Source organism: Nicotiana tabacum, chromosome 21 (genome assembly GCF_000715075.1).
Source record: "Nicotiana tabacum cultivar K326 chromosome 21, ASM71507v2, whole genome shotgun sequence".
Lineage (NCBI taxonomy): Eukaryota > Viridiplantae > Streptophyta > Magnoliopsida > Solanales > Solanaceae > Nicotiana > Nicotiana tabacum.
In genome coordinates, this window is record NC_134100.1 from 84,056,607 (window position 1) to 84,073,245 (window position 16,639).

The 16,639-nt window shown below is 35.4% G+C and overlaps 1 protein-coding gene, 1 non-coding gene and 1 pseudogene across 2 annotated transcripts; all 3 read left to right on the forward strand.

Moving 5' to 3' along the window:
• The first annotated feature begins 325 nt into the window (after positions 1-325).
• LOC142175333 (uncharacterized) lies at positions 326-1,348 on the forward strand. Its single transcript, XM_075241916.1, has 3 exons — positions 326-597; positions 681-967; positions 1,281-1,348. The coding sequence occupies exons 1-3, from the start codon at positions 326-328 to the stop codon at positions 1,346-1,348; spliced, it is 627 nt and encodes a 208-aa protein (XP_075098017.1).
• A 4,534-nt stretch (positions 1,349-5,882) lies between these two features.
• Positions 5,883-15,448, forward strand: LOC107762182 (isocitrate lyase-like; annotated as a pseudogene).
• An 850-nt stretch (positions 15,449-16,298) lies between these two features.
• TRNAT-UGU (transfer RNA threonine (anticodon UGU)) lies at positions 16,299-16,370 on the forward strand. The gene has a single exon. It is a non-coding gene; the product is annotated as a tRNA-Thr (tRNA).
• The last annotated feature ends 269 nt before the right edge of the window (positions 16,371-16,639 follow it).

Here is a 16,639-nt window from a genome sequence, read left to right on the forward strand (position 1 = left end):
TATATATATATATATATATATATATATATATATATATATATATATATATATATATACACACACACATAAACGTATCATAGCAACATCAAAAGCAGCTCCTGATCAAATGGAGCACGCCAACTCTTGCTGATCAGGGATCCTAGGAAATAGCATTGTTAGGCACCTAGTGAGAACTGGTTCAGATCATAGACCTTTACTCATGAAGTGTTTTAACACCAACAACACTCACATTAGTTATTTCAGGTTTCTAGATTTTTGGGTTAGTCAAAAAGATTTTTTGGACATTGTCAAGGAAGTTTGGAACTCAAACATTACTGGTAACTCAATGTGGATCCTACAATCTAAATTGAAAAAACTTAGTAACAGACTAAGTAACTGGTCTAGACAGGAGATTGGAGACATCAATGACCAAGTGAGTAAATGGGAAGACAAAATTCAACTGGTTGAAGACATTGACATTGATATCAACTCTGGTAATAGCAGGGCTGATGCTAACAAGGCGCATGCTGAATATATAAAATGGTTGAGTATGCACGAGTCTCTACTCAAACAGAAAACTCAAACCAAATGGTTTCAAGATGGAGATAGTAATACAAGGTACTTTCATAGTCTTTTGAGAGAAAAGAGAAGAAAACTTCAGCTCCATAGGATCAAGAATCATAAGGGAAATGGATCCAAAGAAAAGAGAACATTGCTAAAGCTGCTGTCAAACATTTTAAATCTCTGTTCAATCTCCCTAAGCCTACCATCAATCCTGATATTTTGAACTGTATTCCTAATTGCATATCCGATGAGGATAATATCATGCTATCTGCTATCCCTAATGAAGAGAAAATTAATGAGGCAATCTTCATCTATAGTGCTGATAGCACTGCTGGTCCAAATGGGTTCAATGGTACTTTCTTTCATCATTGCTGGGATATTATCAAGCAAGATGTTATTGCCTTTGTTAGGGATTTCTTCAATGGTAAAAATCTTACCAAGTTCTACTCACATACTTGCCTTATTTTAATCCCAAAAATTGATACACCCACAAGTTTCTCAGAGTTCCGGCCTATCAGCCTTTCCAACTTTACCAACAAAATTATCTCCAAAGTACTCTCTCTTAGACTTAATCCTATGCTTTCAAAATTAATTTGTGACAACCAAACTGGCTTTGTGAAAGATAGATTGGTCACTGAAAATGTTCTTCTTGCCCAAGAAATTATTCATAATATCTCCGAGAAGAACTCTTGGGGCAATATTGTTATCAAATTAGATATGGTAAAATCCTATGATAGAATGTCTTGGTCCTTTGTCACATCGGTTCTCAGGAGATATGGTTTCTCAGAATCTTGGATTGATTTAATTCATAATATTATTTCTAGAGTGTGGTATTTAATTATCATTAATGGTTCAAGAGTTGGTTTCTTTACCTCTTCACGGGGGCTTAAAACAGGGGGATCCCCTATCCCCCTCTCTCTTTATTCTTGCTGCCAATGTCCTCTCAATATCTCTGAATAATCTTAATCAAAATGACAATTTCGTTCCATTCTCTATGCCTCGTAGGGGGCTGATTATTAACCATCTTGCATATGCTGATGATATTATTATCTTCAGTAGTGGTAATAACACCTCTATTAAGATGATTATGAAAGTGATTGACGATTATGAGAGAAGCTCTGGCCAACTGGTCAATACGGATAAAAGTTTCTTTTTGACTGCTCCTAACACATGTGCTCTCAGAATTAATAGAACGAAGGATTGTACAGGTTTCATGGACAAAGAATTCTCTTTTAACTATCTTGGTTGTCCTCTTTATATAGGCAGAAAGAAAGTTGCTTATTTTGACAACATGGTTCACAAAGTGATAAAAAGACTTAATGGTTGGCATGAAAAAATACTTTTCCATGGAGGAAAATTGGTTCTTATTAATAGTGTATTGCAATCGCTTCCTATTTATACCCTTTCTGCTATGTGTCCTCCCAAAGCAACCTTTCGCCTCATTGAAACACTTTGCCAATTTCTTTCGGGGCACAGATGGTGATCATAAGAAATATCATTGGAGATCTTGAAAGAATTTATGCTTTTCTACTAATGAAGGAGGCATAGGAATTAGGAAAATAGAAGACATTAGTGACGTTCTAGTCACAAAAAGATGGTGGAGGTTTGGAACTACACCATCTCTATGGGCGAACTTTATGAAGAATAAGTACTGTATTAGAGCTCATCCAGCAGCTAAACAATGGGCATCCGGTAACTCTCATTCTTGGAAACATCTGATTAAAGTAAGAAACAATGCAGAATTTCATATGGTGTGGCAAATAAACTAAGAGAATTGTAGTTTCTGGTGGGACAATTGGTCTTGTAAAGGTCCTCTTGCAAATCTGGCCCTGGGTACATATAAAAGTCCAAAGATCTTTGTCAAGGACTTTATTCAGAATGGGGAATGGAATATCAATAAACTCCATGACATCCTTCCAAGCTCTATGGTTCAGCACATAAAGGAGATTGAGATAGGGAGGAGCTTATCACCAGATAAAATTTACTGGGACTTTACGCAAGATGGAACTTACTCCAACAAGTATGCAATGCAAATTATCAGAAGTAGCAAACATAAGGAGTAGTTACAAAGCAAGGGATGGCATTCTTCCATCGCATTTAATAATTTATTTCTTAATTGGAGATTATGGTATAGAAAACTACCATTTGATGATGTGTTAATCAACTTTGGTAAACAAATGGTTTCGAGATGTAACTGTTGTACTAATCCTAAAACCGAAACCATAGATCATGTTTTCATGGAAGGAGATGCAACTAGTTATATTTGAAAACTAATAGGTTCACCACTCAGAATAATACATCACCAAAGGTCAGTTAGATATACTATTAACAATCGGTGGCAGGGCAAGAAAATTAATGCAATACATAGGTTGGTGCTCCAAATTGCTCCCATTATTATATGCTGGGCAATTTGGAAAGAAAGATGCTCGTGTAAATATGGCGACCAAAAGAAATTCAGCCAACTCAAAATGGAGCAGCAAGTACTATGGACAATTGGAGCAGCTGTTTCGAAGGTCTTTCCTAGCTGCAATATTCCATTTCCATGGACTACGTACTGCGACACTATGCTTAAGCTACAACCAGTCCCAAAGATTACTATTGTCACCTGGAATAAGCCTGAAAAGGGCTCTCTTAAGCTAAACACGGAAGGAAAATGGGAAAGCTGGTATGGGAGGAATTCTCAGGGATGACGAGGGAGATCTGATCATGGCCTTTTCTGTTTCAACTCAAGGCAATAGTAACAACTACATTGAAGCTCAGGCAACATGGTTTGGAATCAATTGGTGTGTTCAAAATGGATACACAGATTTTTTCTTGGAACCGGATTCTTTGATTGTAGCCAACATGCTGAAAGAGTAAAGGGCCAACAATTACAAAATGAATAACATCATTGAAAGTACCTCTCAGATGCTAGAGGAAGTAAATGTCAACATATTGCATTGCTACCTTGCTAAACTAGCATCCACATCTACTATGGAGTCATACTTCTTTACCTTTCAACAACTTCCTAAAGGAGCTAAAGGACCTTTTCAGTTGGATAAAACTCAAATGCCTAGCGTTAGAACTAAGCTTGATAATGCCAACTTTTTTGTTAGCTAATTTATTTCTCTATATGGGGTATGGGATCCACACGAATTGTTCACCATGCCTTTTTTGTGAAGGATTTGTTGTATTTTGGATTTTGGAGGTCAAGGATATATCCCCTCTTGTATTCCTTTGCTATGATGAAATACAACTCCCAGCTAATCTGGGAAAATTGAAGAAAACAAAAATTTAATACTCAACTTCTTTTTTTTGGGTATCCCTTCAAAGATAAATAAATAATAAATAAATAGTCATTCTTAATTATATTTGAACTTCTATTGGCCTAGTCTTTATAGTTTTTCAATTTTAATAACTCCATAAAAATGTGGTTTACTTCTAATTGGTTAGTTCTTAAGAAGATTATAACATTTGATATTCTGACCCGAAATCAAATCTAACATTGAACTCTCTAATCTCTTACTTTTCCTTGATTATTAGCTCAATTTTCTTCCCCTTATTTTTAGCTTTTCCACATCCTTTACCAAGTAAATAGATAGATAATTGAGAAAATAAGCCAAAATTCTTTTAACCAGGTTTGGTATTCCCTCAAACTGTAAACCGATGTATCTTTTTTGTTTAACTTTTTTTGCAAATGTCTATCTTTTTAGTTTTAACAAAACCTTATCTTATCTGTTTCACATTTTTAGAAATGTGATTATGAGGAATGACCATACCTCATAATAACACTGTTCGATATTATTAATTCTTTGTGATTTCTTAATATATACTTCCTCTGTTTCAATTTATGTGAACCTATTTACTTTTTAGTCTATGCCAAAAAGAATGACCCCTTTCCATATTTAGAAACAATTTACCGTTATGCAATAATTTATAGCCACACAAAATATATGTGCCTCATTTTACACCACAAATTCAAAAGTCTTCTCTCTTTTCTTAAACTCCGTGCCCAGTCAAATGGGTTCAAATAAATTAAAACGGAGGAAGTATATATAAAATTATATCTGAATTCAAACCAAACATTAGATAGTTTGACTCCGATTTGAAATCACGTCACATAAATTGGAACAAAGGAACTAACTTTCTAGATCTACACGTAGGGATGACAATGGAGCAGTGCTAGTTTCAGCTTATGTGGGGCGGGGCGGGGGTGGATAGAAGCGGGGCGGTGCGGATGCGGGGTGGGTTGAAATATTTTTTTGTTAAACTCAACTCGGTTGCAGGGCGATTGCGGTTTTTAGGAAAATTTGAGCAATCCATAGTATCTGGTTATATTATACTTCCGCTAACTTAGTTGGGTTCACATTTGTCCAGAAACGATCCTAAAAGATTTTAAATCATCAATAGGGTAATAACAAACGTTTTACCCCTTTAATTTTCTGGGTTTGCTTCCGTTCTAATAATGCTTTTGATTCTTGATCATTTTAATAGCCCTAAAATAAAGAAAACAACTAGTTCTGTTAATTCAAGTTAACAGAAAAATATTTGGGGAAAAGGGGAAAATGTTTAAAATGAGCAACAAAAAATTATTTTTTTTCTAATTGACGAATTCAGTATATGATCAACAAAAGATCTTGCATTTATTTTTATTAAACTGAAAATTCCATCCAAAATCTCAAAAGAAAAAAAACAAACAAAATGAAGAACAAAACTTATGCGGGGCGGGGCGGGGCGGGGTGAGTGGACGCGGGTGTTGGTATGGGACGGTTGAACGCGGGTGTTGGTGTGGGGCGGGTAAACACGGATGAAAATGCTATGCGGAACGCGGCGGGGTGCGGCGGGTTGAAATCCTTGCGGGTTTACGCGGGTTTGCCCCGCAACCACACCGCACTCCATCCCCATCTACGCAAGTAGAAAAATCAAGAAAATAAAAGGAAAACGAGGCATGGAGCAGCAGGAAGAAATCTAGTCTAGAAAGAAAAACACAAGTAGTTACAATTATAAAGAGTGGGAGAGGAAAAAAATTTGAAAAGAGTGAGGTCATCAAAAATGGAAACGGACAAACATTTGGTTGCAATTTGCAGAAACAAAATGTGTAAAGGGAGAAGAACCTCCAACTATCACCTCGATCTCTACACTTTGTAGCCAGCTTCAATTTTATCTTCATGAATAATAAATAAACAGATAATTTAGATCTAAATTAATTGGAAAAATGATGTGGAAATTTATTGTATTTTCTTCTTTTCTTATCTCTTCTTTTGGCATCAATTTTAAGGTATATGATCACTCTTTTTACTACTATAAATTGAGTCCCTTGCCTCGACCATTTCATTAGCAATTCTTCCTAGCTAGCAATTGTATCAACACTTGGTGTACACAAATAGAAAATATAAAGTTCTAACCATGGCTGCATCTTACTCAGTCCCTTCAATGGTAAGATAAACCACTAAGAGAAATTCTGTTCCTTTTAACATTTTTGTTCTATTTTACTCTTCTTTCTTTGCTTTATTTCTTAGCCTATTTTGTTTGGATTTAATATTAATGATATAAAACTATTAATACATTTTAATCTGTTGTCATTGGTATTTTCTAGATTATTAATCTCATAATTCTATACGTAAAAAAACTACTAAACTTTTAAGTGAGCTGATCTGGTAAGAAATTTTTAATTTTGCATGTAAAGATTATGGAAGAAGAAGGAAGGTTTGAAGCAGAAGTAGCAGAGGTAGAAGCATGGTGGAAGGTAGAGAGGTTCAAGCTAACAAAGAGAGCTTAGTTTTGGACTCTATTTATGTTTCTGGTTGGCAGTGTTCCTCTACTCATACCTCCACCAATGAACCAGGTAATATACTAATCTTCTTCTCTTTTTTATATTAAGGGGAGCCTTGGCGTAACTAGATTGCCATGTGACCAAGAGGTTACGGGTTCAAGCCGTAGAAACAGCCTCCTGCAAAAATGTAGGGTAAGACTGTATACAATAAATCCTTATGGTCCGGTCCTTTCTCGGACCTCGCGCATAGCGGGAGCTTAGTGCACTTTCTCTTTTTTATATACTCTCTCTGTCTCAATTTATATGGTGGTGTTCAGACTTTGAAAGTCAAACGAGTTTTCTTTTTATTGTGATTTTTTCATGTCTTTTAAATATTTTAAATTGTTAATTATTGTGATTTGTAGTATGTTTTGCGTAGTTTTCAAATATGTAAATTCTATTTCAAAAAACTTGAAGAATTTTATGTCCTAATTGACGGTCAAAATTAAGAAGTTTGCCTCTCGAGATCCGAACCCCGCTACATAAATTGGTATGGAGGGATTAGTATTCTTTGAAAATAATATTAGAGAGTTCAAATGTGCAACAGATTGTTGTATATAAATATAGGAATAGATTTTAGGTATGGTGTTTCCTGGAAAACATTCGTTAGAATATTAATTTTCCCACAAGAAACAAGTAGTTAGTTAGAAATTATATCCAATGTATAATGAATAATAAGAAATCAAAAAATCCACTTTTGATTTCTTCTACCACATTAAAAGGAATAAAGCATTAAGCAGTTCGGTGTACGAAGCATTCCGCGTTCACGCAGGATTCGAGGAAAAGCCGTATCCCAAGGGAGTGTGATTTATGTAGTCTCAGTAGCTGATTTCACGGCTCGAACTCATGACCTATTGATCATACGGAGACAACTTTACCGTTTGTCCAAGGCTCCCCTTCGAATAAAGCATTAAGAAATTGTAAAAAGAAGAAACAATGATTTGAAGAAGGAAGACAAGGTGACATGTGAAGGATAGCAAACATGCCATATGTAGCAAACATGCCATATGTATTTGTTACAATACTTGACCAACATATTTGTTGTTTAATATTTTTGCTTCTCAAGTTTAAATGTAGTAACTATAGAACTTAATTTCCAGTTTAAAAAATTGTAACAGTCATCTTTATTCTCATGTTTTAAGTTTTGTAACATCTTATCCAGGTCCATATCTTGCTGATTATCCTTATGGCACTGTCCCTAACAAAGTTGAACACCTATTCATGGCTCAACAATACCATGACAGAAAACAAAGGGAGGCTAGAATGAGCATGAGCAGAGAGGATAGGGCTAGAACTCCGTTTATCGATTACTTAAAGCCAATCATTGCTGATGGAGATACTGGTTTTGGTGGCGCCACCACTACAGTGAAACTCTGCAAGCTTTTTGTGGAGCGCGGCGCTGCTGGCGTGCACATTGAGGACCAGTCATCTGTGACTAAGAAATGTGGTCATATGGCTGGCAAAGTTCTTGTTGCAGTTAGTGAACATATCAACAGGTAAATGGCCGGTTTTGATCAAATTTGGACGTGTTATATGTTATCGGGAATCCGGGTAGTGCGTAATTTAGCCAAACAACGGTATAATGACAATAACAAAGACAATGAAAGTTAATAATAACGGCAATTAAAGAATATAAAGAAGACACAAATTTAACGTAGTTCGGTCAAGGTGACCTACGTGCACAAGCAGAGAGGAGCAATTTCACTATACCAACAAGAGTACAAAAGAGAGTACAAAATTAGAGTAAATACTCTAACTAATCCATAAATACTCCAAAAGAATAACCTCACAAGATCACTCCAAAGAAAGGGTTCACACAAGTATTTCCCAGTACTCACTCACTTACAAAATACTCTATAATGAAATAAAGGAGGAGAAAGAAAGACAAGAGTGAAAAGCTCTTGAATTGGTGTGTTTTCAAATGAGGAGAAACTCCTCTATTTATAGCAAGAAATCCTTGGCCTAATAATGGATATTATGTCATGGCAAATGTCATGATCCATAAATTTGTTATAATAGATATTATGTCATGACAAATGTCATGAACTACAAATTTGTTATAATGGATATTATGTCATGGCAAATGTCATAAAAATTTGACCATATTACAAATCTTCACCTTGGCCTAATTTCGGCTTATATATAGTAAATTTGCTCCACATTCTCCGCAAAAACCCCAATGGACAAAATCATTCTTCATAAATACCAATCAAGTTCAGGCAAAGCTTGAACTTGGACACTCGAAGAGGTTTTGTGAATATGTCAGTAGGATTGTCTCTAGTGTTGATCTTCTGAACAGAGACTTTTCTTTCAGCAATGGTTTCTCGGATGAAATGATACTTTATATCAATGTGCTTCGTCCTCTCATGATATATTTGATCTTTAGTCAAGTGAATAGCACTTTGACTATCACAGAAAATGGTAATACCACCTTGGTGTAAATTGAGTTCCGCAAATAGATCTTTCAACCATAAAGCTTCTTTGATCGCCTCGGTCACTGCCATATATTCTCCTTCGGTAGTAGATGAAGCTACTACATGTTGTAATGTATCTTTTCAACTAATAGCGTAACCATCGATGCAAAATACATAGCTTATCAGTGATATTCTTTTGTCAAGATCATCTGCATAATCTGAGTCTACAAAACCAACCAAAGTGTTAGTATTTCTCCCAAACTCCAAACATGTATTTGAAGTACCTCGCAAGTATGTGAGAATCCATTTCACAGCATGCCAATGTGCTTTACCAGGGCAAGCCATATACCGGCTTACCACGCTCACTGCTTGTGAAATGTCTGGACGTGTACAAACCATTGCATACATAATACTGCCGACTGCACTGGAATATGGAACCTGTGCCATGTACCTCTCTTCTTCCTGTGACTGCGGGAACTGAGCAGCTGATAACTTAAAATGAGCAGCAAGAGGGGTACTAACTTCTCCAAGACTTTCTCCAAGTACTTCTTCTGGGTCAGGAAATAGCCTGTTGGCTTTTCGATCTTTTTTGATCTCCATGCCAAGGATTTTCTTAGCTGCTCCCAAATCTTTCATCTCAAATTCACCTTTCAGCTGACTTTTCAAATTGTAAATTTCTGTTAAATCCTTAGCAGCAATGAGCATGTCATTAACATATAATAATAGGTACACAAATGAACCATTATTTAACTTCCGGAAGTAAACACAACTATCATACATGCTAATCGAATAACCATGACCCAACATAAAGGAATCAAACCTTTTATACCATTGTCTTGGAGACTGCTTTAATCCGTACAAGGATTTCTTCAACAAGCAAACATGATCTTCTTTTCCTTCAATTTCAAATCCTTCGGGTTGATGCATGTATATTTGTTCCTCAAGTTTGCCATGTAAGAAAGCTGTCTTAACATCAAGTTGTTCTAATTCCAAATCATACATGGCAACGAAGGCAAGCAAGACACGAATAGAGTTATGTTTAACAACAGGTGAGAAAATATCATTAAAATCAACTCCTTGTACCTAACTATAGCCCTTTGCAACTAATCGTGCCTTATACCTCACATCTTCAATCCCTGGAATGCCATCCTTTTTCTTGAAGACCCATTTGCAACCAACAATTCTTTTTCCTGATGGCAGCTTCACAAGAGACCAAGTACCATTCTTGTGGAGAGACTCAATTTCTTTATTCATTGCAATCAGCCACTTGGCTGAGTCAGCACCAGAAACTGCTTCTGAATATTTAGATGGTTCTCCAATTTCTTCAGTTTCCTGTGCAACTGAAAAAGCAAATGCAACATAATCTCCAAACTTTAATGGTTGTTTACCTTCTCTTCTTGGTCTATGTTTGGTTATAGAATACTCCTCTTCTTCTGGTTCAACTTCAGGAGTCTCAACTTCAGGAATTTTAGCTTCTGTCTCAACTTTAGGAGTTTTAACTGTATTTTGCTCCAAAGTTGATGAGCTTGGCTCAGAAGGAATGCCAACCTCAATCTCCACCGGGTTTTGTGTACACTTTCCTTTATCTGTATCACAAGAACTACAAGACTCATTTCTAGAATGTAACATCGAGGATTCATCAAAGGTTACATCTCTGCTAATTATAAATTTTGGTGCCATGGGATCAGAATACCATAGTCGGTATCCTTTCACCCCAGATGCACACCAAACAAAAAATGCACTTTTTAGCCCTTGACTCTAATTTTCCATCATTTTCATGCATGTATGCAGGGAAACCAAATATCTTTAAATCAGAATAATTAGCAGGAGTACCTGACCACACTTCCTCTGGAGTCTTAAAGTTCAAAGGTGCAGAAGGAGCTCGATTGACAATATAACAAATTGTAGAGATAACTTCTGCCCAAAAGGCGTTTGTCAACCTAGCATTTAAAATCATGCAACGAGCCCTTTCCAAAAGAGTTCTATTCATCCTTTCTGCCACACCATTTTGCTGAGGTGTCATTCTCACAGTATGGTGTCGAGCAATTCCTTCATTCTTGCAAAATTCGTTGAATTCATAATTATAAAATTCCAAGCTATTATCTGTTCTAAGCCGCTTAACTTGTTTTCCTGTTTGCTTCTCAATCAAAAAAATTTATTGTTTGAAATTTAAGAAAATATCACTTTTATTTTTCAGGAAATAAACCCAAACTTTCCTTCATCAATGAAAGTTAACATATACCTGGCACCACCTTTTGATGGGGTACGTGAAGGACCCCAAAGATCTGAATGAATGTAATCCAAAGTACCTTTTGTTCTATGAATCGCTGGAGATTTGAAGCTGACTCTTTTCTATTTCCTGAACAATCAATGTTCACAGAACTCCATATTTCCAGTACTTTGGCCACATACGAGACCTCTTTTGCTGAGGATGGAAAGACCTTTTTCACTCATATGCCCCAATTGCATATGCCACAATTTGGTGATGTCAGAATCTGATTTATCTGATATTGAAACTGCAGCAATACCTGTAACAGTAGATCCCAAAAGAGTATACAACGTACTAGATCTGCGTGCTTTCATGATCACAAGAGCACCATGAGAAATTTTTAGAACTCCACCTTCACCTGTGTACTTGCACCCAAGAGATTCTAGAGTGCCCAAAAATATGAGATTTTTCTTCAAGTCAGGAACATGTCTAACATCAGGGAGAGTTCTCACCACACCATCGTGCATTTTAATTCGGACTGTACCTTTTCCAATAACTTTGCAGGCAGCATTGTTGCCAATCAAGACAACTCCACCTCCAATAGATTCATATGTGGTAAATAAATTCCGACTGGGACACATATGATAAGAATAACCCGAATCTAAAATTCATTCATTGTTAGATTTGAAACTATTATTAGTTGCTAAAAAAATAGTTCCCTCAGTCTCATCAGCAGCTACACTTGCTTCGGCAGTGTCAGTATTTTTGTGCTCATTTTTTTTTTCTGTATGCTTTTCTTTGTTTTTCAATTTAAAGCATTCAGAAATAATGTGACCTTTCTTATGACAATATTTGCACATGACATTTCTGTATCTGGATTTTGACCTTGATTTAGGTTTCTCACTACTTGAATCTTTCTTATTGGATCTGCCTCTTATGAATAAGCCTTCCCCTTGGTTCCCACTAGTTTTCTTAGTAATATCTCTATCTATTTGTTCTTTTGATTTCAAAATAGATTTGATATCTTTATAAGAGATATTATCCTTTCCATAAAGTATAGTATCTCTTATATGTTTAAACGACTGGGGTAAGGAAACAAGCAATAATACAACTTGATCCTCATCTTTGATTTTAGCATCTATGTTACTTAAATCCATAAGAAGAGAATCAAAAGTATCAAGATGAGTAAGTATAGAGGTACCTTCAGCCATACGAAAAGTGTAGAGTTTTTGCTTTAGGTAAAGCCTGTTTTTTACTGTTATTTTCATACATAAGGTTTTAAACTTTTCTCATATGCCTTTGGCTGAGCTTTCTGCTGCAACTTCACGCAAAACCTCATTTGAAAGATTTAAAATAATACCTGCTTTTGCCTTTTTGTCTATGACGGCAAATTCCTCGTTCGTCATTTTATCCGGCATCTTCTCATTTCGTTGCAGTGCCAAATTTAAGCCATCCTGAATTAGGATAGCTTCCATCTTTAATTGCCACATTTCGAAGTTTGCACTTCGGTCAAATTTCTCAACATAAGACTTTGTTAGAGTCATTTTGGCTATTTAAACTAATCCGGTTAGATCTGGCTCTGATACCAATTTATTAGGATCGGAAACCCGGGTAGTGCGAAATTTAGCCAAATAACGGTATAATGACAATAACAAAGACAATGAAAGTTGATAATAATGGCAATTAAAGAAGATAAAGAAGACACAAATTTAACGTGGTTCGGTCAAGGTGACCTACGTCTACAAGCGGAGAGAAGCAATTTCACTATACCAACAAGAGTACAAAGAGAGTACAAAATTAGAGTAAATACTCTAATTAATCCCAAATACCCCAAGAGAATAACCTCACAAGATCACTCCAAAGAAAGGGTTCACACAAGTATTTCCCAACACTCACTCTCTTACAAAATACTCTATAATGAAATAAAGGAGGAGAAAGAAATACAAGAGTAAAAAGCTCTTGAATTGGTGTATTTTCAAATGTGGAGAAACTCCTCTATTTATAGCAAGAAATCCTTGGCCTAATAATGGATATTATGTTATGGCAAATGTCATGATCCACAAATTTTTTATAATGAATATTATGTCCTGACAAATGTCATGAACCACAAATTTATTATAATGAATATTATGTCATGACAAATGTCATAAAAATTTGATCATATTACATTATAACAGGTCAAGTCAATAAATAGGTCATGATCCGATCGTTTCGGAGTTTGCTAGGGTCCAAAATGGAATCAGTCAAGATTGGTCAAGTAATAGGTCATAGCCCAAACTGTTCGATATGACCCAACATTTCTTCCTTTTTCATTTGCTTTTTGAAAAAATAATAATTGAAAACTAATGTATTTTTCTTAACTTTTAGCTTTAACTTCTTCCAAATTTACATTATGACCAATCTCCAAATTTGATTTTGTATGGTAGGATTTTGGTTGCATTTTGACCGTCTTGGGTTATACTATTTTGACACGTGTGATCCAATCATTTGATAGATCATTTGGGGTTGGACCTGTTGGGTTAAGTCAACAAATGGGTCATAGCCCAACCTGTATAAACTTGGACATGTTACTATATGAAGAATTAATCCAAATAGCCGCCCACTCAGCTGTTTAAACTAATAGCCGGTGAATGTATAATATCTGCATAATTTATGTATTATATGTGTATAATTATGTATAATCAATATATAAACTATGTATATGAAAGAAAAAATAAACAATCAATATGACGGGCTATTTTTGTAAAAATCCCTTACTAAAAAATGGACTAATTTTGCTACCTCTGTTGACAGGCTAGTAGCTGCAAGGCTGCAATTTGATATTATGGGAGTGGAGACAGTTCTTGTGGCAAGAACTGATGCAGTAGCAGCAAATTTGATCCAAAACAATGTTGATACAAGGGATCACCAGTTAATTTTAGGAGCAACAAATCCAAATCTCAAAGGCAAGAGTTTGGCCACAATTTTATCTGAAGCAATGGCTGCTGGCAAAACAGGACCAGAACTTCAAGCCATTGAGGATAATTGGACAGCAATGGCACAACTTAAGACATTTTCTGAATGTGTTGTTGATGCAATAAATAAAATGAACATTTCGGGGTCCGAAAAGGAAAGAAAATTGAATGAATGGATGCATTATTCAAGCTATGAAAAGTGTCTTTCACTAGAACAAGGCAGGGAAATTGCTGAAAGATTAGGCCTTTCTAATCTTTTCTTTGACTGGGATTTGCCAAGAACTAGAGAAGGGTTTTATAGGTTTAAAGGGTCTGTAGAGGCTGCTATCGTTCGAGGCTGGGCTTTCGCGAACCACGCTGACATTATCTGGATGGAAACTGCTAGTCCTGATTTGGTTGAGTGCACAAAATTTGCTGGAGGAGTTGAGTCAATGAGGCCTGAAATTATGTTGGCTTATAATTTGTCTCCTTCATTCAATTGGGATTCATCAGGAATGAATGATTTTCAAATGATGGATTTTATTCCGAAAATCGCCAAGTTAGGTTACTGTTGGCAGTTTATTACATTGGCTGGTTTTCATGCTGATGCTTTAATTGTTGATACATTTGCTAAGGATTTTGCTAAGAGAGGAATGTTGGCATATGTTGAGAAAATACGAAGAGAGGAGAGGAAACATGGAGTTGATACATTAGCTCATCAGAAATGGTCTGGTGCTAATTACTATGATAGAGTTCTTAGGACTGTACAAGGAGGCATCACCTCTACTGCTGCTATGGGCAAAGGTAACATCTTCCCCTAAACTCCCCCCACATTTTTAAGTACTATACAAATATATTGTTATGAGTTTAACTGCTGTACTATATTCTGAACTTTTATTAGATCTTATAAAAGGTAGTCCGGTGCACTAAGTTTCCGCTATGCGCGGGGTCTGGAAAAAGGCCGGACCACAAGTGTCTATTGTATGCAGTCTTACCCTGCATTTCTGCAAGAAGCTATTTCCACGTGGCAGCTTACGCCAAGGCTCCCCTTCCATGTCACATAAAAGATAATTTCATATCCAGCAACACTGAATTAGTAACGTGGAAAATAAGACAGATCACATGCTATAATAGGTTAAAGTACGTTTGATAGTGTAAAAATTATTTATACTGGGAGTGTATATAAGTTAAAGTAGTCGTTTATTATTGTTGTTGTTGTACAACTTTACTACAGATGATTAATAAAGAGAATGTTTATTTAATTTGCAATTGCAGGGGTGACTGAGGAACAATTTGAGGAAAAATGGACAAGGGAAGGAGCAACAAACTTGGGTGATGGAAATATGGTGATTGCAAAGGCAGGAATGTAGAAGAAAAATATGTTCTTTTGAGTATGAATGCAAGTAGAATAACATATTTCAGCTTTCAATAATTCTGCGGGGATTCAAATCAATCTGGGAAAATTTATTTGTTTTTGGACTTTAATTTGATTTACAAAGGATATTGTATCTCCATTTGGACTTCAATTTGAATTATAAAGATATTGTGCTTGTTCCAATTTCTAGCTGCTGAATGGATTTTACCTACAAGAATAATAGGTGCTTTACCATATCACGGGAACTGATGTTCTATGCCACTGGAGAAGTATCATAACTAATATATCTCAGCAAAAATTTAATGACTTTTTAGCCATAAAATGACAGGATAGAAACACTCATAACTGCGTGAATGATCAATTCTTCAAAAATGAGAACAGAGAGCACAATAACAGTGGCAACAATCAGTAGCAATATAATGAAAATCATCATGCATTTTCTTGATTTCTTTTGAATATTATTCATTGCAGTTTACATGTTAATTAGCGAGTTTTGACCTATAATAACATGTTAATTATCATTTTTATCAAATTATCAACTAATGTTTATTAAGATATTCACTTATGATTACCTAATAAGTGATCTGATTGTGTAAAAATTATTTACATGTGCATAGAACTTAAACTCAAACGTATTACTACCACAAAAAGGTGGTATGACTTGTCAATTTTATTTTCCAACTTTTCTTTACTTCCGTGGTGAATAAGGAAAATCACCAAAACTTCAATTTAAAATATTGTTTTCAAGCTACTCAAAAATTGTTAAAAAGATGATATTATTATCCATAGACAAAACATAAAGGAACTAAAAATATTGATAATAATAATTGAAAACAAAAGCCAAAGTATTAAAAGATCAAATGAGAAATGAGGATATTGTATTGAAGAGTTGGGCTTGCACAAGCCTTTTAGAAAATCAAGTAATGGTCCATGCTTATGTTTTTTCAAACTTTGCTCCTTTCAAACACTGCTTTTGCCAAGCACCAATATATTTTACTGATTAATAAAACAAATTCAATAACTTCACGCAAGTGCCCCTATAGCTCAGTGGTAGAGCGTCAGTCTTGTAAACTGAAGGTCTGTAGTTCGATCCTGCATGGGGGCACTTTCGCGTTTGTTTTATCCTTTTCTGAAACGAGACATACAAAAGTAATACTTCCATCTTTTTTTGTCTATAGTAAGTCGCATTAATTTGTTTTGCCAAGATAATTAAATAAGCAAATCACTAAAGTGACGATAATAAATGATCAGATCTATGATCATTGATCACACATTAACTGTACCAGGTCATGCAATTCCAATCCAAGCTTTTGTTAATATCAGGAATTTTAAAGAAAAAAATATTATTTGGAATAGAAAAAAAAAACAATTATC

What these genes read in the sequence shown, in the direction of transcription:
- LOC142175333 (XM_075241916.1), top strand. Translation starts at nt 326, where the DNA reads ATGTGGATCCTACAATCTAAATTGAAAAAACTTAGTAACAGACTAAGT. An exon ending in GATGGAGATAGTAATACAAG is followed by an intron (nt 598 to 680) that starts GTACTTTCATAG and finishes ATGGATCCAAAG; the next exon opens with AAAAGAGAACATTGCTAAAG. An exon ending in TGTTAGGGATTTCTTCAATG is followed by an intron (nt 968 to 1,280) that starts GTAAAAATCTTA and finishes ATCCTATGATAG; the next exon opens with AATGTCTTGGTCCTTTGTCA.